The sequence below is a fragment of the Calidris pugnax genome, unplaced genomic scaffold, assembly GCF_001431845.1.
Source record: "Calidris pugnax isolate Ruff unplaced genomic scaffold, ASM143184v1 scaffold450, whole genome shotgun sequence".
Lineage (NCBI taxonomy): Eukaryota > Metazoa > Chordata > Aves > Charadriiformes > Scolopacidae > Calidris > Calidris pugnax.
This window is the reverse complement of record NW_015094504.1, coordinates 287,175-311,994: the sequence shown is the minus strand read 5'-3', so window position 1 is coordinate 311,994 and position 24,820 is coordinate 287,175. Positions and strand designations below refer to the sequence as shown.

The following is a 24,820-nucleotide window of genomic DNA, read 5'->3' as shown; positions in this document are numbered from 1 at the left end:
GCTGGATGTGCTCAAACAAATTCATACGTTGTGGGTCCTTGGTGTTTCCTCTAAGGAGCAAATTAATTGTTCTGATGTCACCTTCAGATTTTGGTGGTTACCTTCATAGAATCATAGAATGGTTAGAGTTGGAAGGGACCTTAAAGATCACCCAGTTCCAACCCCCCTGCCCTGGGCAGGGACACCTCCCACCACACCAGGTTGCTCCAAGCCCCCTCCAACCTGCCCTTGAACCCCTCCAGGGATGGGGCAGCCACAGCTTCTCGGGGCAACCAAGGGCTCTCACCACCCTCACAGGAAAGAATTTCTTTCTGGTATCTTTGGCAATGACAATGACAGGAGAATTTGAAGTCAGTGCTTCACGATTGCTTGAAGCACCTCAGCAATGGAATTACAAGACTGATCGCTCTCTCTTTTACAGTGCTGTAGTTACGCATGGGACTGAGAAACAGGTGGCAGAAATGCTTCTGAAATAATCTTTGTGAACTTAAATAATGTGTCAGCAGCTGCAGGTTTGGGCAAGTTCCCATCCCAAATATTTCTGTTCTTTTAATGCGTGTGTCATCTGTTACAGCAATCTAGGAAATGTGGAGAGAGGCTGTAGTCGGCAGGTCTGCGGAGACAGAGGGGTGTGAGTGAGTGAAGGCAGCAGCACACGCGTGTTCACAGAATGGTTGGGGTTGGAAGGGACCTCTGGAGATCATCTCCTCCAACCCCCTGCCAGAGCAGGTCCCCCCAGAGCAGGTCCCACAGGAACGTGTCCAGGTGGGGTTTGAATGTCTCCAGAGAAGGAGACTCCACCACCTCTCTGGGCAGCCTCTTCCAGGACTCTGCCACCCTCACAGGAAAGAAGTTCCTCCTCCTGTTGAGATGGAATTTCCCATGTCCCAGTTTGTGCCCATTGCTTCTTGTCCTGTCCCCGGGCACCACTGAGAAGAGTCTGGCCCCATCCTCTTGCCACTCGCCCTTTAGCTATTGTTCAGCATCGATGAGGTCCCCTCTCAGTCTGCTCTTCTCCAGCTGAACAGCCCCAGGTTCCTCAGCCTTTCCTCAGCAGAGATGCTCCAGTCTCTTGATCATCTTCATAGCCTCCACTGGACTCTCTCCAGCAGTTCCCTGTCCTTCTGGAACTGGGGAGCCCAGAACTGGTCCCAGTGCTCCAGATGGGGCCTCCCCAGGGCAGAGCAGAGGGGCAGGATGACCTCCCTCCACCTGCTGGCCACACTCTTTGTATTGCCCCCCCAGGAGACCATTGGCCTTCTTGGCCACAAGGGCACATTGCTGGCTCAAGGGCAACTTGTTGTCCACCAAATTCATCGTTGCTCTTCAAGACTTACTGCCCCTGGAAGTGCCCACCCCCATCACTGGCCAAAGCCCGAGGAGGGAGGAAAGCGTCACAGCCCAGAGCTGAACCAGAGGAGGTGCCACTGTCCTTCTGGCTGGGCTTTGTGGCCTTCAAACCTCTACCTTGAAGACCTGGGGCACAACTGGCCGATACCTGAGCGGCTCTGACCAGCCCGTGCCGACACCGGCTCAGCGAGACATCCCTACGTCAGAGCTTTACGCTGCCCCTCTCCTGGCTCCAGGAACGCTCCAGGCTGTTTGCTCTGCTTCCTCCTTGCCAAGTCCTTAATCTCCTGCTCCTCTTTGTGAGAAGAGCTGGGCTTGTGCCAAACTGACATCCTGTCCTGGCACCAGAATGCCTTGCTTTGACTACGCGTTGCTGTTCTTGCTGGGTTGTTTTGGTTTTTTTAAAAGGATCTGTCTCCCTCCTGTCTCAGGGATAGTGCTGGCTTTATACGTGGATTTTCAATGTTACCCTCTCCAAACCCTAGTTGTGCTGTCCACCTCTCTGTGCCCTTCACACATCTTTAGTGTGTGAAATCTACTTTCCTCTAAACTTTGCACTGTGGTACCTGAAGAGCACAGGGAGCTGCCTCCACTTTCTGTGGACACGGCAGAGGTTGGTGGGTTCAATACCAGTGGCATTTCACAGCACGTGGCTTATTTATTTTACCTCCGTCACCCAAATCTCTCGTGTGAACTTAGGATGGGGCTACTGTGTCCAGCTTTGGAGTCCTCAACACAGGAGGGACGTGGACCTGTTGGAACAGGTCCAGTGAAGGGCCGTGAAGATGATCAGAGGGATGGAGCATCTCTGCTATGAGGACAGGCTGAGAGAGCTGGGGTTGTTCAGCCTGGAGAAGAGAAGGCTCCAGGGAGACCTTAGAGCCCCTTCCAATATCTGAAGGGAGCTACAGGAGAGCTGGGGAGGGACTCTGTCAGGGAGTGCGGTGACAGGACAAGGGGTAATGGTTTTAAATTGGAAAAGGGGAGATTTAGATGAGATACCAGAAAGACATTCTGGTGAGAGCCTGGCCCAGGTTGGCCAGAGAAGCTGTGGCTGCCCCATCTCTGGAGGGGTTCAAGGGCAGGTTGGATGGGGCTTGGAGCAACCTGGTGTGGTGGGAGGTGTCCCTGCCCAGGGCAGGGGGGTTGGAACTGGATGATCTCTAAGGTCCCTTCCAACTCTAATCATTTTATGATTCTACCCTTTGCTGATAGCAGAGGAACAAGGAGGTTTCCATCCCTGTCTCTCTCCCTCTCTGCCCAGCCTAAATCGAGGAGAGTGGCAGCTCCTTCATCCTGCCCTGCCATCCTTGAAGGGTTGGTGTCTTCTGGTCATCATGAGGAAGGTGACGTGACTCCGAGGGGCTGCGGTGGGTGAGGCTGCTGGCTACTCCAAGGGCAAGGACCAGGAATATTTCTACGCCGCCAGGCTGCAGATTGCTTTTTCAAACACTAGAAGCAAACACTCTGTAAATACAACGGCTCCTGCACGGAAGAGCTTTTTTGGGCTGCGGTATCTGCTGTGATGTCTGTCAGCGTTATCTGTTTCTGCCGGCGTGGGGAAAGCAGGCAAACTTGGCTTGTGCCAACAGGATTGTCTCCTTATCTCTGCACAGAAGATGCTTGTTCGGGGGGGGGTTGGGGTGGGTGGGGGGGACGAGATTGAATTCCCCTATGGCAGGTGCTTGCCCTGCTCAAACCCAGCGCAGCGAGGTCCATCAATAAGCAGCCTTTCCTTTCTCCTTCACAGTGCTGGCGTTTTGTCACCCGTCCCCACGTTCTGTCACCCATCTCTGGTGGCCTTTAAACCAGCCTCACCAGGAATTTTCTCCCGAGACTCGGCGAGGTGTCTGGAATGGCACCTGCCCCCCTTCCAGCACCGCCTCATCTTCTGAAGCCCTTGGTTTAATGTCCCCCCCCGATGTCACCGTCGCCTGGCTCCGTCCCGGTGACGTAGCATCCCTCGTCGCGGCGGTGGGGAGGTCTGGGCACCGCTGCTGTTCCCTGCCATGGAGCTAATTACTATGCAGCAAGACGATGGGTTTTTTTTTTCCCCCAGACCAGGTTTCTATTTGTGTTCTGTCAAGTAGAAAATTAACATGGACTCGGGCCAGGGATGTCTCACGCCCGAGTGCGCCGGGGCTGAAGGTGGTGGTTGTTGGGGGAGGCAGGATGGAGTTCTCAATGGTCGGCGTGGAGAGGGGGGTGTCAGGCATCACCGGCTCGCTTCGTTAGCCGGCTCGTCAGAGAAGTCGAGGAGCTGGGGAAGAGCTGGAGAAAAACAGCCCGTGGTGTGCAGGGTCCTCGTTAACCACCCATCTCCCTGGGCTTTGGGCAGAAGTCTGTGTCTGCAAAACTGGGAAGCGAGAGGCGAGCTAGTTTTAACTTCTATTAACTGTATTAATTACTTATTTGCCACGCCAGAGCCTTTTCAGGGCCTCCTTGCGCTGCGGAGATGCAAATGTGGTTGGTGTTGGAGTGACCCTCCCCACTCGCTGCTGGGTCCAGGTGAACACACAAACTTCTAAGAGCCCTACCAGCAACTTGCAAGAGGGACAGTAAAGCAAATGGGTCCAAAACCAAGAAGAGATCGTAAAGGATTTCTCCCTTCCTGGGCATTCTTACTTCTTTATAACCACTAACACTATTTTTTTAAGCGTTTTGATGCTTTTTATTAAAAATACATGTGGTAATAAGCTTCAGGTGGAGCCACCCAAAGCGCTGAGTGTGCCTGTGGCTTGCAGGAGCACATTGTAGTGATTCCTCCAATGCATTTGGGGTCCTCCTGCTCGTTTCTCAAATTACTTTTATTCACCAGGAGTCATTGAGATCTGACACAGCAATCTGCACTATGAAACTGCAGATCTACAGGAACCTTGAGGTTGTTCTTTGGTACAGAGACATTGTATTTGTAACACTAACGATCTCTTTCTTGATCTGTAGAGTAGGAGGGGAAGTTTAGAGGAAGAACCTGGTATTGACCCCTACCTTCCTGCAGTGGACAGGGACTGAAAGCAATTCCTGAAGCCATGTGCTGTATTTTTATGCTGAAGGTGGTGAGACCCTGGCCCAGGTTGCCCAGAGAGGTGGTGGACGCTCCATCCCTGGAAACATCCTGGTGGTGGATGCTCCATCCCTGGAAACATCCTAGGTCATGTTGGACGGGGCTTTGAGCAACCTGATCTGGTTGGAGATGTCCCTGCCCATGGCAGGTGGTTGGACTAATTGGCCTGTGAAGGTCCCTTCCCACCCAAACCACTCCATGGTTCTCTGATGAAGTAGGTGAATGGTAGGTGCTGATTTAATGACCGACAGGCTCCCTCTCCAGATTGCTGTGGTTTTTCTTCATTGGTGTTTAACATCTCGTAGGAAGGAAGATGGATGGAATGCCTCACATGCTTGGTGACTCATCCCAAATCCCCAGCCCCTCAGTAATTCCAGACCAGCTGGGTTGGATTTTTCAGCTGGAAGAAGCTTCAAGACGTTGCGCAGCCCGTGAATCTCAAACCTCACAAATGCTTCTTTGCTTGACAAATTTGGGCTTAAGCCGCAGACACATTTCCCTGTCCCTGTCTCTCTCCATGCCCGGTGGCCACACTGACGGCAGCGCTTTGTTAAAGTGTAAGAGAAGTTATGGTATTCAGCTCTTAAATATTTAATTTGGCTGTTGTTTGGAGTCAGGAGATCTGTCAGCTCTGGCTTCATCTTGGCGCGGTAGCTTTGGCTCTCCTGAGAAGGGGATGCTTTCCGTGCAGCTGGGTTCGGGCAGGCCTGCCTGGTCATTAATGAAATGTGGCTTCTGTGATAAAGAGATCAATGAGATGTGATTTCACCATCTGGAAGCTCTAGGACAGGTCTTACCTGCAGACTTTCAGAGTAAAAATCTGCTCTAGCCAGGGCATCTCTCGTGTGCTGAGAGGCACCCCCAAAAGTGGGAAATCAGTTCTTTAATTCCACCATTCATTTAGTTATATTGTGGTTTTTTAAAGTTATCAGTGACAGTCTCAGTTTTGAGATTTAGCCTTAAGAACAAAACAGAAAATCCTTGCTTGTTTTGTTATCCCTTTGTTAATATGAAAAAGCCTTTGCTGTGGTTTTCCTTCTTACCTCTGCATCTTCCCCTTACACGCTTTCTGCAGCGTGACAGGACAGGAGGAAAAACACTTCTTTCTGCTTTCTTTCAATCAAACTTCATAAGAGTTCACTAAATTGTTCTGTATAAGGCACTTTATAACCAAAATACCTTTCCAGAGCAGGGCTGGTGGCTCTGTACCCCCCAGAGTACTCAGGCACTCCAGGCTCTCACCCTGCGGTGTCACTCCGGAAAATCCCCATTAAATTCAATTTGGTTCTTTGGTGTTGGACAAACCTACCCCGGGAAATCAGGAGAACTGGCCCCCAAATCTGGTGTCCCCAAACGTCCCTCTTTCACCTTGAAATGGCTGGTGAGTTGGTGTCCCTGCTCCGTTAATGGGAGGATTCCTCACAGCTCGTGTTAACCTTTAGAGTTGAGGGGGTTCCTCTGAAGTGATTGTGGAGGGACAGGGGGACCCCAGGCTGAGCTGGGAGCACACGTGGGCACCTCGTTAGCTAAATTAGAGGACTGGAGGTAAATGAGGGGGTGCCACCTTTCGTGTGGGAGACGCAGGAGAGGAAGGAAAGGAATTTTTCAAATTGGCCAGGTCCCAGGCCATGCCAAGCCATTCTGGATTTAAAGTGAGCTAGATTAAATTAAATCTGGAGCGTGTAGAGGTCTCTCATGCTGTTTACGTAGGGTGATTTCGTCCTCTATTTTTATTTATCAGGCCCAAGAGCTGGCCACGAGTCGGAGGAAGGGTCAGCTCCATCAGAAAGGTCAGCTCCATCTCTTTGCGTTTGCATCAAATCCAGAGTGGATTTAAACAGAGCAGGGATTGGATTTGTGTGGGAGGCTGTGGGGGGGGAGGAGGATGCTAGGGATACTCAGGGCTTTCTGCTTGTAGGTCACAGCTTCAGAAATAATCCAATCTGGAGTCTGAAAGGCCATCAGGGTTTCGTAGCAGCCAAGTGAGTCGGTGGGTGAGCTGATGGAGGGAGACACAGCCTTCAAAACTCCCTGGCTTTGGGTTGGGTGGGTTTTTTTGTTGGTTTTTTTTTTCCTTATGGCAGACTTGCTTTGTGATTTGAGACAAATTACCCGCCTGCCTGGGATCTTGGCTCTTCTTCTGGGACGTGGCGATGACAGCACCTCCCCTGCTAGACAGAGGTGTTGTGAAAATAGTAATTTAAAATTCTCGGGGAAGCGACGCGGGCGGGAGGAAAGCACGACTTGGGTTTGACAGGGGAGGGGAAAAAAAAATAAAAATAGAGGTTTTCAGGCACAGATTTCTCTCCCAGGTCCAACAAACAGCCCCACCCGGGCTAAACCCGGGCTGGGGGCTTTAATTCTGTTTTAATCATTGAGCCCTTGCTGGAGAAAGGATTATGAAATGCTTCACGCGCAGTGATATTAACAGTCGTGTAAGTACATAAAGATATGTCTAAATCACAACCCTAACGGCGATGCTAATTACCTCTCCGTGGTTGCTGCAGCAGCTGGAGGTCATGAAACACCAAATTTGCCCAGTCCCTGGGTTTTTGTCCCTCCAGAGACCATTGAAACACACGGGGAGAGTCCTTCTGTGGGGAAAATGTTCCAGCCCCCGGCGCTGCTGTGTGCAGTGGGTGCAAAAAAAATTCAAAAAGACTTTCCGGAGCTCCTTTTTTAAAGCAGATTCAGTGAAATTACAGTATTTTTAATCATCTTTTTAAAAAAATATTTGTAAAATCTCGTATTCCTATTTTCCGTTCATGTTGCCTGGATTATGTTTTCTGACAACTGCCAAAGTATTAGTAGTTCTCGGTAATTCTCAGTAGAATCTGTTGTTTTAAAAGAAAAATGAGTGCGTTTGGGTTTCTCTGTGCTAACTTGAAAATTGAGAGTGTTGTGTTTGCAAGATACTGGGTAACATTTCCAAAAGCCCCTACTTCTCATTTCCATAGGATTTTTTTATCTCCCAGTATCTTTAGAAACTTTGGGGAAATGAGTTGCAAATTATCTAATCTTTTAAAAAATAATAATTTAATTTAACAAAAAAAAATCTTTGCCACAGGGATTGATGTAAGGATTGTTCCTTCCTTCCTTAAATTAATAACTTTTAAGTTAATAACTTTTTCCTGGTTGCTCTGACGTGCCCAGGTTGTCTCAGCAGCGTTGAGAATGCTGGGTTTTTTCCCTTTTCCTGGGTGCTGATAAGGCTTTTTGGTTATCTCAAATCCTTTGCCTTTTTCCCCATTGTTCCCCTTCTCTGCGGTGGGTTGGCAGTGACTCATCAAATGGCCTCCTGTTTTCCCTGGAGATAAAATCCAGCCTTGGGAGAAGTGTGAATGCCACAGACGTGGTGGATGGGTCCTTGGTGAGTTCTTAACTCCTCCATCAGTTCGGAAATGCGGGTTTTCGGTCAGCGTCCAGCACATGATGGACAAGAAGACCTTCCCTCGTTTTCTTATTTTCCCACCACCCTCATGGATTCTAAACCCAAGTTTTGACCCTTCCTCATCATCTCAGCAGGTCATCTTGAAGAGCAAGGGCTCACTCCGGAGCCCACTCTTGGCCACTTGCCCAAGTGGCTGCCGAGCGTCGGCTTTGCGTTGACGTCCCGCACGGAGCACTGGGGTTGGGATAACGGTGGATGTCACAAGGCGTTGGTTTGACAGCTGGAGAAGTGTCTTCTCGGACCTGGTGGAGGTCAAAGCAAGGAGTGGTCAGGCACTGGAAGAGGCTGCCCAGGGAGGTGGTTGAGTTTCCATCCCTGAATTGTTTAAGAGTTGTTTCGATGTGGTTTTGGGGGATATGGTGGAGGGGAGGACTTTGTAGCGTGGGGTTGATAGTTGGACTCGATGATCTCAGGGATATTTTCCAACCTGAATGATTCTATGATTCTATGAGTACGAAGAGGAACCTAAAACTTCTCTTTTCATAGCCTGGGTCTCCACCAAGAGGGTCTTTTCCAACCTGAATGATTCTATGAGTACGAAGAGGAAGCTAAAACTTCTCTTTTCATAGCCTGAGTCTCCACCAAGAAGGGTATAAAGAGGGTTGTGTTTGCGCGCTCACTGCTGACGTCAGGCTCCAAGTCACCCGACCCCGAGCCCTAAGAGACTGTAAAATGTGAAATGTGTGATCCCTGAATCCTCCTGATGCTTTGGCAGCCCCGGCCTGGTCATGGGAGACACGCTTGGGAGCTGAGGGGATTCTCTCAGAGCTCTTGGTTTCTTTCTTGGCTTTTTCAGTTGGGTTGAAAATGCAGATGTTTATGGTCTGTCCCGTGGCAGCAGCGGCTTCCAGGCCTCCTGCCCAGCCCTGTGCCATTGCTGTGTTTTACTGGTGTCTCTGGAAGTCCTTTATGTCACCTTCTCTGTTCCTTCTTGAAACCACAAAAATGATATTCCAGCCCTGGCAGAGTGTTCCCCTCGTAGAGCATGGCTGTGCCAGCAGCAGCACTGGTGGTCATGGGGGCGTGATGTCCTTTCTGATCCCAAGAGAAGCAGCCGTGTCCATCCCAAATCCCCATGGCTGATGTGAAACTCACTGCTCATTCTGGGTGAAATCCATAGCGCTTTGGCAAATGTGGCATCACCCTTTACCCGTTGCCTGCGTTAACCACAAATCCTTTTCCCAGCACCCTTGAAGGACAATCCCACCCACCAGAGATCCTCCAGACCCTCTGGGTGTCCCCGCAGTGATCCCGGGGCTCTCCCTTCCCGAGGCAAAGCACCCAGCCAGGTCGTTAATCCCAAAAAACCCTGGAAAAGGCTTCTCTATCACCAGAATTTCAGCCGGCACGTTAATGGATGGAGGCAATTTGGGAGGTTCAGCTGACTTGGGTTGGCAGCCTGGCAGGCAGGGCCCCGTTTCTCTTCTGAGGAACATTTTTGAGGGGGGGAAAGGAAGCTGTGAGACAAGGATACGCCTCGACTGCATGGCTTCGGGAAAGGTTTCAGTCCCTGGTGTGCCTCGGTAGGTCTCCGCTATGGAAATTTTATGAACTATTAGTAGCACTTTAATGATCCTGAAAACAATCTCATTTTCACTTAGTTCTGTGACCAGCGAGCCGTGGTGAAGGAACCTTGGAGGATCCTCGTGCTCGGGTGCGGCGTGGCGATACGTCTGTGCGGCAGGGCTGGGTCAGAAGGGGGTATTTGTGGGCTCTGCACGGGGATGGTGATGAGCAGGGAATGCTGCACGTGAGCAGGGACATCTCATGTCTGCTGGCCTCAGGGTAGCCGTCCCGTGCCCACTGCCCATCCTTCTGGGCCATCTAACCCCAATGCTGTGGTCACCTTTCTCTGCTCCCAGCTACAGGCAGGCTTTTAAAATTTATTTAACCGAAGGAACCTTGGAGGATCCTCGTGCTCGGGTGCGGCGTGGCGATACGTCTGTGCGGCAGGGCTGGGTCAGAAGGGGGTATTTGTGGGCTCTGCACGGGGATGGTGATGAGCAGGGAATGCTGCACGTGAGCAGGGACATCTCATGTCTGCTGGCCTCAGGGTAGCCGTCCCGTGCCCACTGCCCATCCTTCTGGGCCATCTAACCCCAATGCTGTGGTCACCTTTCTCTGCTCCCAGCTACAGGCAGGCTTTTAAAATTTATTTAACCGATTTTGAGGTCTAAGCGTTACGGTGAAAACTTGAGGTTTTATCTTTTGGGCTTTTATCGGTAGGCTTCGCCGTTATTCGCCTGCTTCCAAAAGAGGAGAACAAAAGGCATTTAAATGAACCAGCAGCCGTCGCCAGAGGATGTGTCATTTGAAGATTGCGGGGAGGGACGCTTCCAAAAAGCCCCAGCTGGCCCCTGGCCACGGGTTTCCATCCAGACAGGGGTGATCAGAGCTCCTGTCCTCCAGCCACATCGCTGGCGGTCAGGCTGGAAGGGGCTGGTTGAAATCTGCTCCTCTGAGTTCCAGCTGAGCTCCCCTGCCTGGTTTGATACGGAATATTTAAAATTTAAGACCTTGTTTTAAAGACCCAGAATGAGAAATGCAGCCAGTTCCAGCTCTGAAAGCCGGAGATCTCCTCGGGGCAGCTTTTGGGCTTACTGTGCCCCTCCTGCGTGATGTTTCTTTTGTGCTATTTCTTGGGTTTTCTTGTCACTGGAAGGCGTGGGTGCGACCTGGAGCAGTGGGAAGAGGCTGCCTGAACTGGTCCCACCAGCTCGGCAGAACGTTTGCCATCAATTAGAGCAGCAGAGATTTGGGAAGAGAACTTGTGTCCTGGAGACCTTCCTTCCAGGTGTGCTCGATGGATGAGTATTCGGTGCAGGCAGGGCATCACCAGTGACTAGAATGACTTGTGAGCAGAGGAAATGGCACGTTGGTTTGATAACTGGAGCTCTGATTTTCTCAGGACTGTGTGTTCGTGCTCTCCTTGCCATCAGAAACCAGTGTCGTCGTCCTGCAACTTCGCTTTTTTTTGGACTTTGCGTTCATCCAAAGTTGTGATAATTTCACAACGGAGAGGTCTGTGAAGCTGAATTCCTTCTGCATGACTTGCAGGCAGTTATTAGTGTCCCACGGATCCTTTATTCTATTTAGCAGTGCCCACTGTGTTGCTCTTCTCTCGGGGACGAGGAAGGCTGCGGATGGTTTCTGGCTGGCAGCCTGCTTTCAATTCCATGCTTCAACACCCCCTTTCTCTTCCAGTCGTCCCATGCTGGTCTCAAAACACCCCTCCTCCGTTCCGGTGGTGATTTCCCTGATACACTCTGACTGCAAGGAAATAACTTTGTATTAACGGTATCCGAGTGAATATTGTAGGCTGGGTTTGTGAGCCTTTGGGTTCAGAGCAGCTAAAGCGAATCCCACAGCATCACAGAATGATATGGGGTTGGAAGGGACCTCTGGAGATCATCTCCTCCAACCCCCTGCCAGAGCAGGTCCACCCAGAGCAGGTCCCACAGGAACGTGTCCAGGTGGGGTTTGAATGTCTCCAGAGAAGGAGACTCCACCACCTCCCTGGGCAGCCTCTGCCAGGGCTCTGCCACCCTCACAGCAAAGAAGTTCCTCCTCATGTTGAGATGGAACTTCTTGTGTTCAAGTTTGTGCCCATTTCCTCTTGTCCTGTCACTGGGCACCACTGAGAAAAGCCTGGCCCCATCCTCCTGACGCCCACCCTTGAGGTATTTCTAGGTGTTGATCAGATCCCACCTCAGCCTTCTCTTCTCCAGACTAAAAAGACCCAAGTCCCTCAGCCTTTCCTCATAAGAGATGTTCCAGGCCCCTCATCATGTTTGTAGCCCTGAATCCCATCCTCATCCTCACTGGTTTGGCTCATGGGGAGGTTTTGGTGTATTTCAGCACAGTTCCTTTCAGAGAAAACTAAACCATGAGCTCTGCTCCAGATGCAGATCAAACACAGTCCACCCTCTGAAGGGCTCTTTGGCCAATTTCAAACCAAGTGTGAGGTGGGGACATCCAGTCCAGGATACCAAAAATCTAGTCTGAAGTCACCTTCCCCAGTCACATACAGTGTAGAGGCGTGGGCTGGTGGTCCAGGGGACAATAGTCCCGGACACTTGGCTTCCATGATTCTGGAACAAACCCAACTGCTGCTTCTTGGCTTGTCTTGGTGAGAGCTTTTCCCCCTCCAAAGCCTCTTGCCTTGAAAACATTCCTGCAGTGCTGGAGCTAGCGAGGCATCCCAGGTTAGAGCAGGGAAACCACCCTGTATCTTCACTCCTCAGCTTGAGGCATCTCCTGCCTCCTCCTCATGGAGGACTTTCCTGTGGAAGGACAGTAATTTTGTGCAAGTCGGTGTTCAAAAGACGGGTTGATGTAGTGCTGGGAGGTGTGGTTTAGTGATGGTGATGCTTCTTGTTTGTTGTGCGGGTGTCTATTTTTGTCAGTTAGATTGACGGTTGGACAAGATGATCTTTGAGGTCCCTTCCAACCTAGAAGATTCTGTGATTCTGTTACTTCTCCGAGCGGGGCTGAGATGCTTTGCGCAGCAGCACAGCGCGGGACCCCTGGGGCACGGGGCCGGCCAACTCCATCATCCTTCTTGTTAATGGCTTGAACCCCTTGCCCTCAAACGAGGAAGAGTTGGCGCTTAACTAGAGCCACTTAATAGCTCTGAGATTAATGGAGGTGGCACTCGATGCTCCGACGCAACCTGAACTGCCTTCGGGAAAATCCACACGTTTCCCGAGGGCTTTAGGGGAAAAAGGAAAAAAAAAAGGAGAAGCGTTAAATAACTCAGATGGAGGTGTTTGTAACACCATCAGCTCAATTGCTCAGTTGTCCTTCAGCTTCAAGAGGGTTGTTCTTCAGCTTTAGATTTTGCTAATTCTTGTAACCGCCAGGGGTGGGGTGGCTCTGCTGTTCTGCTGCCAAAATCCCTCTGTCGTACCCCAGCGTCTCTGCTGACAAACCCAGAGGATGCTTTTTAAGCAAGATTTTGATAAAGGTGATAGGTCAGAGATCCCAACCCTTCTGGGCAGAGATCGGGAAGAGGGGGGTGGACATGTGTGCAGTGGACTTGGGTTTTTCCTTGGCTGTCAAGTTTACCCTGAAGCTGAGTGAATTTGGGTGTTTTTAGTTGAGGATGGTGCTCAGCTGCGATGTCACAAGGGCTTTGCCACTGCCTGGAAGTAAATTTCATAGAATCACAGGATAGTTCGGGTTGGAAGGGACCTTAAAGCCCCCCCAGTGCCACCCCCTGCCCTGGGCAGGGACACCTCCCACCACACCAGGTTGCTCCAAGCCCCCTCCAACCTGCCCTTCAACCCCTCCAGGGATGGGGCAGCCACAGCTTCTCGGGGCAACCTGGGCCAGGCTCTCACCACCCTCCCACCAAAGAATTTCTTGGGTGTTTGCTCAGGTGTTTGCTCAGGTGTTCCCCAATTTGGGGTTTGCTCACCACCCTCACAGCAAAGAATTTCTTGGGTATTTGCTCAGGTGTTCCCCAATTTGAGGTTCGTTGTGGTTTTTCAAGCACTTCCCAGCTTCAGCTGGAATGAGGGGCAGGAGGACATCTCAGGTCTGGGTTTCAGGTGTCTTTTCCACACCTTAAATTAATGATGCTTCTCTAGGATGTTTGGCTGGAGCTGTGGTGCTTGAGCCGTTCGGTAACTATTGTGATGTGCGTTCAGGAAAATATATCACCACTATTTTAAACAAATCTGTCGAAGCAGCAGTGGGTGGAATAGCTGGAGAGCTGGGCAGGCAGGAAGGGGTTACCAGCCTCACCGGGTCGGAGAGGAGAGGCGAAGCAGCCGGTTCCTGGAGAGCCATTTGCAATAACATCTTGCAGTTTCCAGGAACTGGCTGGAGGGATGAGATTAGAGGAAAAAAAAAGGGGCTGCTTTTTCTCCATGGAGAGCCCCGTGTCCTATCTGTCCTTCTGTCCCTGCCCACCAGCTGCGGCTGACAGCGATGATGCCACGATGCTCCATTCCTCCTCCCTCCCTCCCCCGGTGACTAATGGCTGCATCTGTGAGTAATTAGATAAAGGTGAGGGGGAAGGCTGCTGGGCTGGAGACCTGTCCTGCTGCTGGGTCGGTGGGGCTGGGCTCTTCCCTGCGGGGTCTCATTAAAGAGAGGAAGAAGAGGCTGTTGGAGGAGAACGGAGGCGCTCGGAGGCCTCCTTTTCAACGAGGAAATTGGATTGCGGCCGCCGAGCCCACTTGTCTCTCTGAAGTGGAGCTGAGCTCATTTCTAGGAGCCGTTGGACAGAGTTTGTGGGGTTTTAGAGCCCTTCAGTTCCTGGTAATGATGCCTGCAGCTGGGCCTCCTCCTCTGGAGAGCCCCTCTCTCCGGGTGTTGTCAGACCCGGGGTGCTCTGAACTCCTGACTCTCCTTCCACCGTTGTTCCCCTCTCGCTTCCTCTCCCCCTCGCAGCCTTTCTCAGGACAAAGGATGGGGTGTGTGACTCAAGGCAGAGAGAACAGCCATGTTTCCGTGTTCCCCCCGCTTAAAAACACCATAATTAGTCCAGATGCTAACGAGTAAACACCCCCACTCCAGCACAGCAGCCCAGTGCTGGCTGTTTGGAGTGGCCAAGCTCCTTGTGGCACCATCCCTCCATGGAACTGACTGTCCTGCCTGGATGTAACTTCTGCAACTGAAGTCATGCCACTGAATTAAACCTTTTTGTTGTTCTTCTCACAGGTGTTGGCACAAGGAACTACTACAGGAAGATCGGTTACGAGCTGGAAGGGCCTTACATGGTGAAAAGGCTGGACTGATGCCCCAGGAAGGTCCTGACTTGATGCCCCAGGAGGTCCTCACCACAAGACTCACCCTGGAAGGAAAGCTCAAGCTGATGGCCATAAGCTACAAACCAAAGCCTGCCAAGTGCCAAGGACTTGCTGATGCCAGAGCCCACGGCAGCAAATGGGCCATCTCCTCTGGGGAGAGCATTTCTGAGCTTTGCCCCAGGAGAAGGTGCTGCAGGACGGGCTCTGGGGCGTTGCAATAGAGGACTGAGGTGCAGGTGAACTAAAACCACCCATTTCTATGATGCTGTCAGCGGGCTTTTAATGTTTTGGTGTTGAAATTGCGCGGGTTATTCTGCAACACGAGTTATTTCTTTCTCTGTGTGCATTTATTTACGCTGGGCTTGGCTGCTTTCTCTCCATCACAAGCGGTGCTGTTTGATCCTTTTACAGTAGGATGCCATGAGGTTTGGAATTCCTACCTTCCTGGTGGTAGGAATTGAGATTAAAACTTAAAGTGACTCTATGGTGACACGCAACCATGGAATGACTGAGGTTAGATGAGACCTCTGAGGTCTTCAGTCAAACCCCACTCAAGGCAGGTCCGATTAGATCAGGATGGTGATGCTTGAATATCTCCAAGGGTGGAGGTACTCAATGGATGTGGATGGAGAGTCCACAGCATCTAGGTCTCTGGTCCCATATTTGACCACCCTTGTGTTGAAAAAGTTTTTCCTAATATCTGGTTGGGGTTTACGATGTTTCAACTTGTGCCTGTTGCCCCTCGATAGGTTGCTGGGCACCTCTGGGAAAAATCTGTTTCTGGTCTCCAAGCTGCTTCTGGCATATCACATCCTCCAAAGCCCTACCCATCCTCATGGCCTCTCCTCCAGCTTAGTCTGTGTTTCCAGCACCAGATCTGCCCCTTCTCCAGCCCCTAGCCCATTGATTTGGGCACGAGGATGTTGTGTGGCAGCAGGGTCACAGCCTTGGCAAGGTCCTGCTGTACAACATCCATGTCCCTCCCTTGTCCTCACTGCTGTCATCTCATCACAGCAGGCACGATCTGCCCGTGGGGGACCCTTCCTGGCTGTTCCCAACTCTCCCTTCCCCCCTCCATGGCAGGAGAGGGCTTTGGAGAGGGTCTGGCCCCCATCTCTCCCAGTATGGAGGTAAGGCTTGACTGCCCTGGTTCTCCTCAGATGCTCCTCTTGGTCCTCCTTGGAGGTGGGTGTGATGGTTACTTTTTCCTGGCACTGGGAATTCTACCAGGAATGATAGAATGAAAGCTGCTTTTTGCAACTGGAATGAGCTGGGACCCTGGGTGAAGACCTCAGCACCTTCCTCGCCTCCTCCTCAGCCCTTTGGTGGGGTGAGGACAGCCCAGGACACACAGGGCAGGTGGGTGTCCTTTGGCATTGATGATTCAGAGGTTTCAGAAGCAGCGTGGCTGGTGCTGCCCGCTTGACTTCACAAATTCAGAAGGGAGCAGCCGGGGCTCTGACCTCCTCCCCTGCTTTTTTTTTTACAGTATTTCAATTAAAAAAGGGTTGAAATCCAGCGTAGCGGCTTGTAGAGGAGTTGACATTTCGGGTTGTCGCTCTAATAAATGACTCTGGCGGGAGCCTTCCGGAAACTTCTCCCATAAGGAGAGCTCGGACACACGTGAGTGACTGGGAGGAGGAGGGGTTGGGGGGGGGACAAAGCTCTGGTGGCAGCACCAGGCAGTAGATGCTGTTCTGCCACCCTGATCTATTGCTGCTCCCGATGGGGGAGTGAGGTGATGTGTGGGGTCAGTGCCCAGGACCCCGCTGACGTCGGCTGACGCAGGAGGGGCCACGTGGAAAAAGCCCGTCCTTGCTGGAGAGAACCACGATTCCTGGTGGTAAAGTTCCTCATCAGTGAAGGTAGACACTGGCATCCCGTGGATTAAGGGCTGGGGGGGTGAAAAAACCACAGCCCAGCTCGTTTGTATCTACACCCCGAGCGTGTTTGAGCCTCCTGCCCCGAGGTTGGGTTTAAAGCCGGGGAGATGGAAGCTCTTGCTTCTTGATTCGTTGAATTTTTATTTAAATTTTTTTTTTCCTCATCCTCCAAGACACTGGTAAATGGGGCGTGTGAAGGGTCTGACACCGTAACAGCAGAAGAGATGGAAAGGGATGGGTGGATGGGGGGGGAGATGCAATTTCTGGGCGGAATCCTGAAAATTTTCCACAAAATTTGGTTGTTCTGGCACCGCTGACATAATTGTGAATCACTCTGACGCTGTCGGCTCTGACAGCCCAGGGTTTTTTTTTCCAGGTACCAGCCAGAAAAGCTCACGGTTTCCGTGCGTCTGGGAGCGTGGCCCTACGGCAAATCTAGGGAACATCGGCTACGTTTTGGGTTGGTTTGGTTTTTTTTAAAGGCCAATGCGTTTTGAGTTGTTTAGTAGCAGCTTTGTCAAGAAATAAAGCAATTTTAGCTTTCCGTTTTGCGTGTTCTTTCTGGGGTGATTTCATGCTGCTCTGGCTCAGCTTCTGCGAAAACTCGGGGCTTGTCTGCACAGGCTGGGGTTTGTCTTCAAGGGGGATGTATTGATTTGCACATCTGAGATAGAGGCAGCCAAATGAAGAGCTGGTTTGTGTTTCTCTCCCAGCTGTTGGGGACAGGGAGTTCCTCCAAGGTCCATTCCTGGTGTGTGGCCCCATCTCCTGCCCCGCTGGGGTTTGGGATGGGGTCGGTGGTCTTGGCACCTGGTTCTGTGGCCACATCCCCTGCCAGGGCACGATCAAACCTCGCTGGGACACCCCAGGAGATGCGATGGTTTGAGGAAAGATCTCAAGAAGCTGTGGCCTCTCACCCTTTGTGCGTCCACCTGAGTTTAAAACACGGTGGTGTGTGTCGGGGGGCTATGGAGAGCTGGGAAGGGAGGTCTTAGCAGCTCTCTGAATTTTCCACAGGTTTTAGTGGGGTCTGTGGTTGCCTGGACGTAAGTTGGGGTGATATCACTTCCTGCCATGCCCTCTGCTGCCTGTGGGGTGGCTGCCAGGAGGGAAAAGCAAAACCCACACTTCCCTCTAACACTGCTCTGAAGGGTTTCTTGTGTTGGAAGTACACGGGGAACCAAGCCTGGTAAGGACTCAGCCATCAGCCTTCTTGTGTTGGAAGTACACGGGGAACCAAGTCTGGTAAGGATTCAGCCATCAGCCATCATCACAGAATGAAACAGGGTTGGAAGGGACCTCTGGAGATCATCTCGTCCAACCCCCTGCCAGAGCAGGTCCCACAGGAACGTGTCCAGGTGGGGTTTGAATGTCTCCAGAGAAGGAGACTCCACCACCTCTCTGGGTGTGTTGCCTTCAGTGGCCAAACCCGGCTTCTTTCAGACATGTTGAGATGGAATTTCCCATGTCCCAGTTGGTGCCTGTTGCCCCTTGTCCTGTCCCCGGGCACCACTGAGAAGAGTCTGGCCCCATCCTCTTGCCACCCGCCCTTTAGCTCTTGCTCAGCATCAATGAGATCCCCTCTCAGTCTGCTCTTCTCCAGCTGAACAGCCCCAGGTTCTTCAGCCTTTCCTCAGCAGAAATGCTCCAGTCTCTTGGTCATCTTCATAGCCTTCACTGGACTCTCTCCAGCAGTTCCCTGTCCTTCTGGAACTGGGGAGCCCAGAACTGGACCCAGTGCTCCAGATGGGGCCTTCCCAGGGCAGAGCAGAGGGGCAGGATGACCTCCCTTCACCTGCTGGTCACACTCTTCTTGATGCCCCCCAGGATGCCATTGGCCTTTTTGGCCACAAGGGCAACTTGTTGTCCACCAGGACTCCCAGGTCTCTCTCCAGAGCTGCTCTCCACCTTTCCAGTTGTCTCGCACCTCTTTTTTGCAGCATCTGAAAGTCTGAGTGATTATTTTAGGGTTTGGGTGGGTTTCTTTTCCTCCTCCCTGAGAGCAGCATCCATTTCAGTTACAGGTACATCATTCTTCCAGAGCTGGCATGTCGGAAATCAGCTAATCACATCCTGTGATTAATTGTGCCGGGGAGAGCGGCTTTGAGAGACAGGAGCAGTTGTGCTTCGCCGCAGCCCATGGGACGTGTCTGCCTTGTGCAGCCAGGAACCCTCCTAGGTTTGGGATGGGATAAATGCAGAGGGTGTTTTACCTTCAGTGGCCAAACCCGGCTTCTTTTAGGTGGGGGTCGGTGGAGGAGTGTCTTGAAGCCTCCTGGATGGAAGACAAAAAAATAAATCCTGAAAAACCACATGTACAAAGATGAACAAAGTCAATAAAACACCATTTCCCTGTAAAACCCAACAGACCAAGGGCTGTAGCTGATCCCACGCCTGGGAAAATGAAATGTGGGGCTGGGAAGACCCAAAAATGCCTTGTTTTGGGTCGAAAGGGTGCTGAGGGAGGAACAGGTGCTTGTGCCGCATCCTTCCTGCTCCGCAATCACAGCCTCCCTCAGGAGAAGGGGTTTTTGAGGCCGATGCTCTCAAACAAGAGCTCCCCAGCGAGGGCTGAGCTCCCCAGCCTGCACCCAGCTCCTTCACAGCCCGTAAGGAAAAAGAAGCAAGCAGGCGTGAAGGGGGAGAGTCGTTAATGGGAGCTGCTCTCTCCTTTCACGGGCAAACAGTGGTGACCAGCTTAAAATACTTTGAAGAAGAAGAAAATGTGAGTCATGCTCATTTCTGCGTTAATTTTAGCCTGTTGAGTTTCTCCCGCTCTCACTTTTTTGGGGAGGGGGGGAAGATGCTGATGCTGATGATGCCTGCAGTCAGGACGTGGCCGAGAGGTGTCCCAGGGTGGCCGGGGAGCTCAGGTGCAGCTGGAGCAGGAATAATAACCCGCTCGGGGCCGGAGCGCCGGGGCCGGGGCCGTGATTTCATTGCCGGGGTCTCGCGCTTGGTGATGTCAGAAGCAGCTCTGCCAGCTTCAATATTTCTCCTGCTTCTATTTATGTGCCTTCTCCTTATTGCTTTAAAATTATCTTCTCCTGCCCCTGCCTTGGTAGCGCTGGAGCGAGCGGTGAAGAGCCCGCTGAGCGAGCGCGCCTCTCCTGCTGCTCCTGCAAGGGCTGCAGGGTGGGTTTTTGCTTCCCCATGGCCATAGGAAGAAGCCCACCTTTGCCCAGGAGAGCTGGTGGGAGGAGAACATCCCTGGGGCTGTGGGACTGCCTCCATCTGCTGCTTTGTGGACCCCAGGGAGCCGTTACCTCCTGCTTTCTGGTGGATCCCAGCGTCAGATGAGTGGTTGGTGGCTGCAGGAGGAATCAGAGGTGCTGCCCTGGGTCACACCGGCTTCCAGGTGGGTCCAACCCTGCACAGACTCCACCTGGAAAGAAATCAAAGCCCAGGTAGAGAACCATGAGCCCGTTGGAGCCATGCTGCTGCCCCAGCTTTTCCCCTGGCTGCAAGCCATCTCTAATTTAGAGGCACGGAGACAGGCAGGGACATGAGGAAATGGCCTCAAAGTTGCACCAGGGGAGGTTTAGGGTGGATATTAGGAAAAATTTCTTCCCCAAAAGGGTTATCAAGCACTAGAACAGGCTCCCCAGGGCACTGGTGGAGCCACCATCCCTGAAGGGATTTAAAAGCTGGGCAGATGTGCCTGAAGGGATTTAAAAGCTGGGCAGACGTGCTGCTGAGGGACAGTGGTGGGTTTGGCAGTGTTGGGTTGATGGTTGGATTTGATGATCTTAAGGGTCTTTCCCCACCTAAATTATTCTATGCCTACGTTTTTTTAGGCACATCTGGGTCCCTCTCTCCTCTCTCCTGAGCTTGGAGGACCTGATGGGCATCACCTTACTTGTATAGCTCCAACAAAAACCCACCACAGCAGCTGTACAAGCCCCTGTCCCATACCCCTCAACAAAAACAGACCCGTGGGTACCTCCAGCTGGTTGCCCTCATGGCCACAGCTGCCTGTTGGTCACCCAGGTGCCATACCTGTCCTCCCTGCCTCTAGCTTTGCAGGCACAAGTGGCTCCTGCCCCTTGAAGCGACACAAGTGAATGCACAACCCAGATCAAGCAAGAAGAACCAGGAGAACATCATGATTCAACAGCCTCTACAAGCAGAATAAAGCTGTTGCTGGGACCCATGGAATCTGAGGTGCCCGTGGCTTTTGGAGTAGCTCCAACAGGAGAAGGATGGCTGACCACAGCCTTGATGGCAGCAGGAAGCTGGAAATTTAAGAGCAGCTGGGAAATACCTCAAAAACTTGAGGTGTTCAAGCCTAAGGTGGCCAAGGTGAAGCATCACCACTACAGAAACCGAGCCATGAAACGAGAGGACACCAACACCAAGAAAACAGGAAGTGTAGTGATAGAACAAGGGGAAACGGTTTTAAATTGGAAGAAAAAAGATTCAGATTAGATCTCAGGAAGAAATTTTTTACTATGAGGGTGGTGAGAGCCTGGAACAGGTTGCCCAGGGAAGTTGTGGATGCCCCATCCCTGGAGGGGTTCAAGGTCAGGCTGGATGGGGCTTGGAGCAACCTGGTCTGGTGGGAGGTGTCCCTGCCCAGGGCAGGGGGGTTGGAACTGGATGATCTTTGAGGTCCCTTCCAACCCAAACCAGTCTATGATTCTAAAACTCACTGAAGTCACAACCCAAACCATTCTATGATTCTAAAACACGCTGAAGTGGGGGATGAGGGGCTCAGCTGCTCTGCTCTTGATAACATTAAGGGCAATTTTGACATCCAATGGACCCTTCTACATTCGAGTGGGATGAATTCAGCAGAATAGCTGCTGCTCAGTTTGGAGAAAATAAAATAATATCAAATAATACCTGTTTCCAGATTCTAGTTTGACACATCCTGCGTCCGGCTGCTGACCCCATGCCATGGTTAGCTCTGTTGCCTCCTGAGACCCCCCCAGCAGCAATATTTATACAAAAAGTGAACTGGGGGAAAAAAAAAAACCTTGAGTTTTTGAGTTTTGAGTTTGAGTTTTGAGTAGAAATACCTAATGGCACCGACAGCCTCTCTGGTGAGGGGCCAGGTGTTGCCAGTGGTGCAGGGTGGTGGGGATCTGACCTGCTCACAAGGATCCATCCCCTCCTGCCAGCTCGGATTTTGTTTTTCTTCTGGGCTGGCATCCTCGGTGCAGCAGCAGCAGGGGCTGCCTCCTGCCTCCAGTGCAATAAGCAGTCGCGCCAGGGGCTCGGGGAATCTGCGGCGAATCTGTCAGGGAAGGAGAAAATTAAATCAAGAGGAGCAGGAGCCAGAAAGGAGCCTGGTTTTAAAAAAACGCAGCAGTCACGATCCGGCTGTGCTCATGGGCTTTGGTTAATAAGAATAAGGAGTCAGCAGCTGGGAAAAAACAAAGTGGAGGTGAAACGGCACCGGCTCAGCCCTCGGGTAAACAGCAGCACGAAATCCTTGGGCTCATCTCGAGTTCCTTTTCCAAATGGGAATGAAGTGGTTTCGGCATCGATTTATCGACATCGCCGCCTGCCTCCCCTTTTGTCCCTTCCCCGGCCCCGTCAGGGCGCGGGTGGCTCTGCGGGATTTCGTGCTCCACGTCCCCTTTTCCTTCTTTCTGGTTTTTTTACCCCCTCCCTCTTTCGGTTTGTTTATAATTGGGGTAAAAAGCCAAGTGTGGTGGATTTACCCTCAATCTTTCCCATAAGTAGAAGGCTGAGATTGCTCAGTCACCAAGAGGCAGCTGAAGTCCCTCAGTGCACACCTTCAGCAGAAGTTGATGCTGGTTTAAGGGAAAAGGATAAAACAAAAGCAAAAACTCTTCAGTCAACGGGTGCAGTTTCCTCTGCAGACGCCTATTTTCATTCGTGCTTCCTCCCAGAATCTACACAGCTCTAGTTTTTGGGCAAATCCAGCTGATACCATGATGATAATTAAACATAAGCTTCGTTCTGGCCATGTCTACCAGCAGCTGTCCTAAGTACCTACTGGTGGTTTTGGGGTGCTGGATCTAGCTCCCAGCTTCCCATATATACACCCTATAAGCCTCACATAGATATATTTTCGTCCCTGGAAGGACCTGATGCTTCCCATGGTCCTTTCCAGTGGCTCCCCAGGAAACCAGCGGTGACACAGGAGCTCAGGCCACTCCTCCTGGGACACAGGAGCATCCTTAGGAGACCCTTCCCTCTCCTCTCCCGCTGGGATCTCAGACTCCTGCACCATGGCATGTGTCAGGGCAGCTCTAGAAATGTATTTCCCATTAGTATCAGTTCTATAAGTGAGCCTTGAAGCCTCTATTTTGGTACAGAGCAACCCTGCCAGAAGGTTTGCTGGGATGAGGGGAGGCAGAGTCATGAAACCAGGGTCTGGACCCCACCACGTAGCTGTCCGTGTCACTCACTATGGGGCTGGGCCCCACAGCACGGTGCAGTGCAGCTTGCCAGACACCCACAAAGCCACTTTAAAGAAAACAAACCTCTTTCTCAAAAACTTAAGCCCCCAAATGTTCTGGGGAAGCTGCAAGAGGGCTTTGGGGTTTTACCCTCCTGCAGGTACATCGGGCACGTGTTGGATGGTGGGATGCTGGCTTCCAGCTTCCCTCTTGCCCTTTTTCCAGGGAATCCCAGTGGGTTTACACCCCAGGAGGTTCCAGAAAGAGCCCTATGAGCTGGGAGCAGGCCCAGGGCTGTGCCAAGCAGGAGCACGGCCAGGAGGTGTGAATAACAGCATCACAGAATCACCATGGTTGGGAGGGACTTCTGAGGTCATCAAGTCCAACCTCAAAAAAAAAACCAAACCCAAAACAAACAAGAAAAAACCAAACAAAACCAGAACCAACAACAAAACAGAAAACACATCACCCCACCACATCACACCCACCCACAACCCAACAATCTGTGGCACTAGAGCATGCCCTGAAGAGCCACATCTACACGTTTCTTAAATCCCTCCAGGGATGGTGACTCCACCACCTCCCTGGGCAGACTCTTCCAGTGCCTGACCACCCTCTCAGGAAAGTAATTCTTCCTAATGTCTAATCTAAACCTCCCCTGCCCCAACTTCAGACCATTTCCCCTGGTCCTGTCGTTATTCCCTTGGGAGAAGAGGCCAACCCCCACCTCTCTACACCCTCCTCTCAGGAAGTTGTAGAAGGCAATGAGGTCTCCAGGAGACAGCACATTGTCTCCATTTAAAAACAATTTAATCTGAATTCTCTGATCCTGCAGCTCTTTGAGAATAAAAGAAAGCTAAAGAAGCTTAAAAGGCAGCAAACCCACTGCTTCCAGCTTCAAAAAAAGCCTCGGCAGAATCAATTAAGAGTGTGTGGAGAATCGAGAGAGAACCAGAGGGACTGACAGGTTGAACCACACGAGCTCCTTACCTTCCCAGACCTTCTCTCTCTTGCCGATGTTCCTGCACAATGTCCATCCTGGCACAGGGGGGGTCTTCACGGTTCTGTGAGAGCCCCTGGATGATGCTTTGTCAAAACCCCACGTGGTTTACGCCCTGAGGAACCAGCCTCCTGTGATGGGGAAAAGCAGCAGGTGTTTAACAATATAGAATCATAGAATCATCTGAGTCGGAAGGGACCTTCAAGGTCATCTAGTCCGACCCCCCCCGCAGTCAGCAGGGACACCCCCAACTAGACCAGGTTGCCCAGGAAGCAACCTGAGGAGGAACAGAGGAGCAACGTGTTCAAAGATTAGGATGAGCAGTGAATGTGGATGAGGATGAGTGGATTAGGATGACCCGAGTGGTAAAGGTTTTAATTAGGAAACCGTCTTCGTCTGTCGCCAATGGACCAAGCTGCAGGTTTCCCTCTTTTTCCTTATCCTGCAGAAGTGTTTCACTTGGTTCAGTCACTCCACGAGTGAGGCCCGTTCCCCTCTGCAAGTCACAGAAGGCACAGTGTTCTGGTTCAAAGAATCTGAATCACAGAATTTCCTAGGTTGGAAGGGACCTCAAAGATCATCTTGTCCAACCGTCAACCTCACTGACAAAAATAGACACCCACACAACAAACAAGGAGCATCACCATCACTAAACCAGACCTCCCAGCACTACATCAACCTGTCTTTTGAACACCTCCAGGGATGGGGCCTCAACCACCTCCCTGGGCAGCCCATTCCAATGCCTGATGACCCTTTCAGTGAAAAAATGTTTCCTAATATCCAGCCTGAACCTCCCCTGGCGCAACTTGAGGCCATTTCCTCTGGTCCTGTCGCCTGTGACTTGGGAGAAGAGACCGACCCCCATCTCTCTACACCCTCCTTTCAGGGAGTTGGAGAGAGCAATAAGGTCTCCCCTCAGCCTCCTCTTCTCCAGGCTGAA

The 24,820-nt window shown here is 51.6% G+C and overlaps 1 protein-coding gene across 1 annotated transcript in view; it reads left to right on the top strand.

Annotated features, from left to right (window-relative positions):
- ELP3 (elongator acetyltransferase complex subunit 3) overlaps nucleotides 1-14,973 on the top strand; it is a 131,453-nt gene extending 116,480 nt beyond the window's left edge. Inside the window, exon 20 of the mRNA XM_014963047.1 lies at nucleotides 14,535-14,973. Within this exon, the coding sequence (XP_014818533.1) occupies nucleotides 14,535-14,611 (77 nt within the window). The 3' untranslated portion in view covers nucleotides 14,612-14,973. The remainder of the gene's footprint in view (nucleotides 1-14,534) is intronic.
- The last annotated feature ends 9,847 nt before the right edge of the window (nucleotides 14,974-24,820 follow it).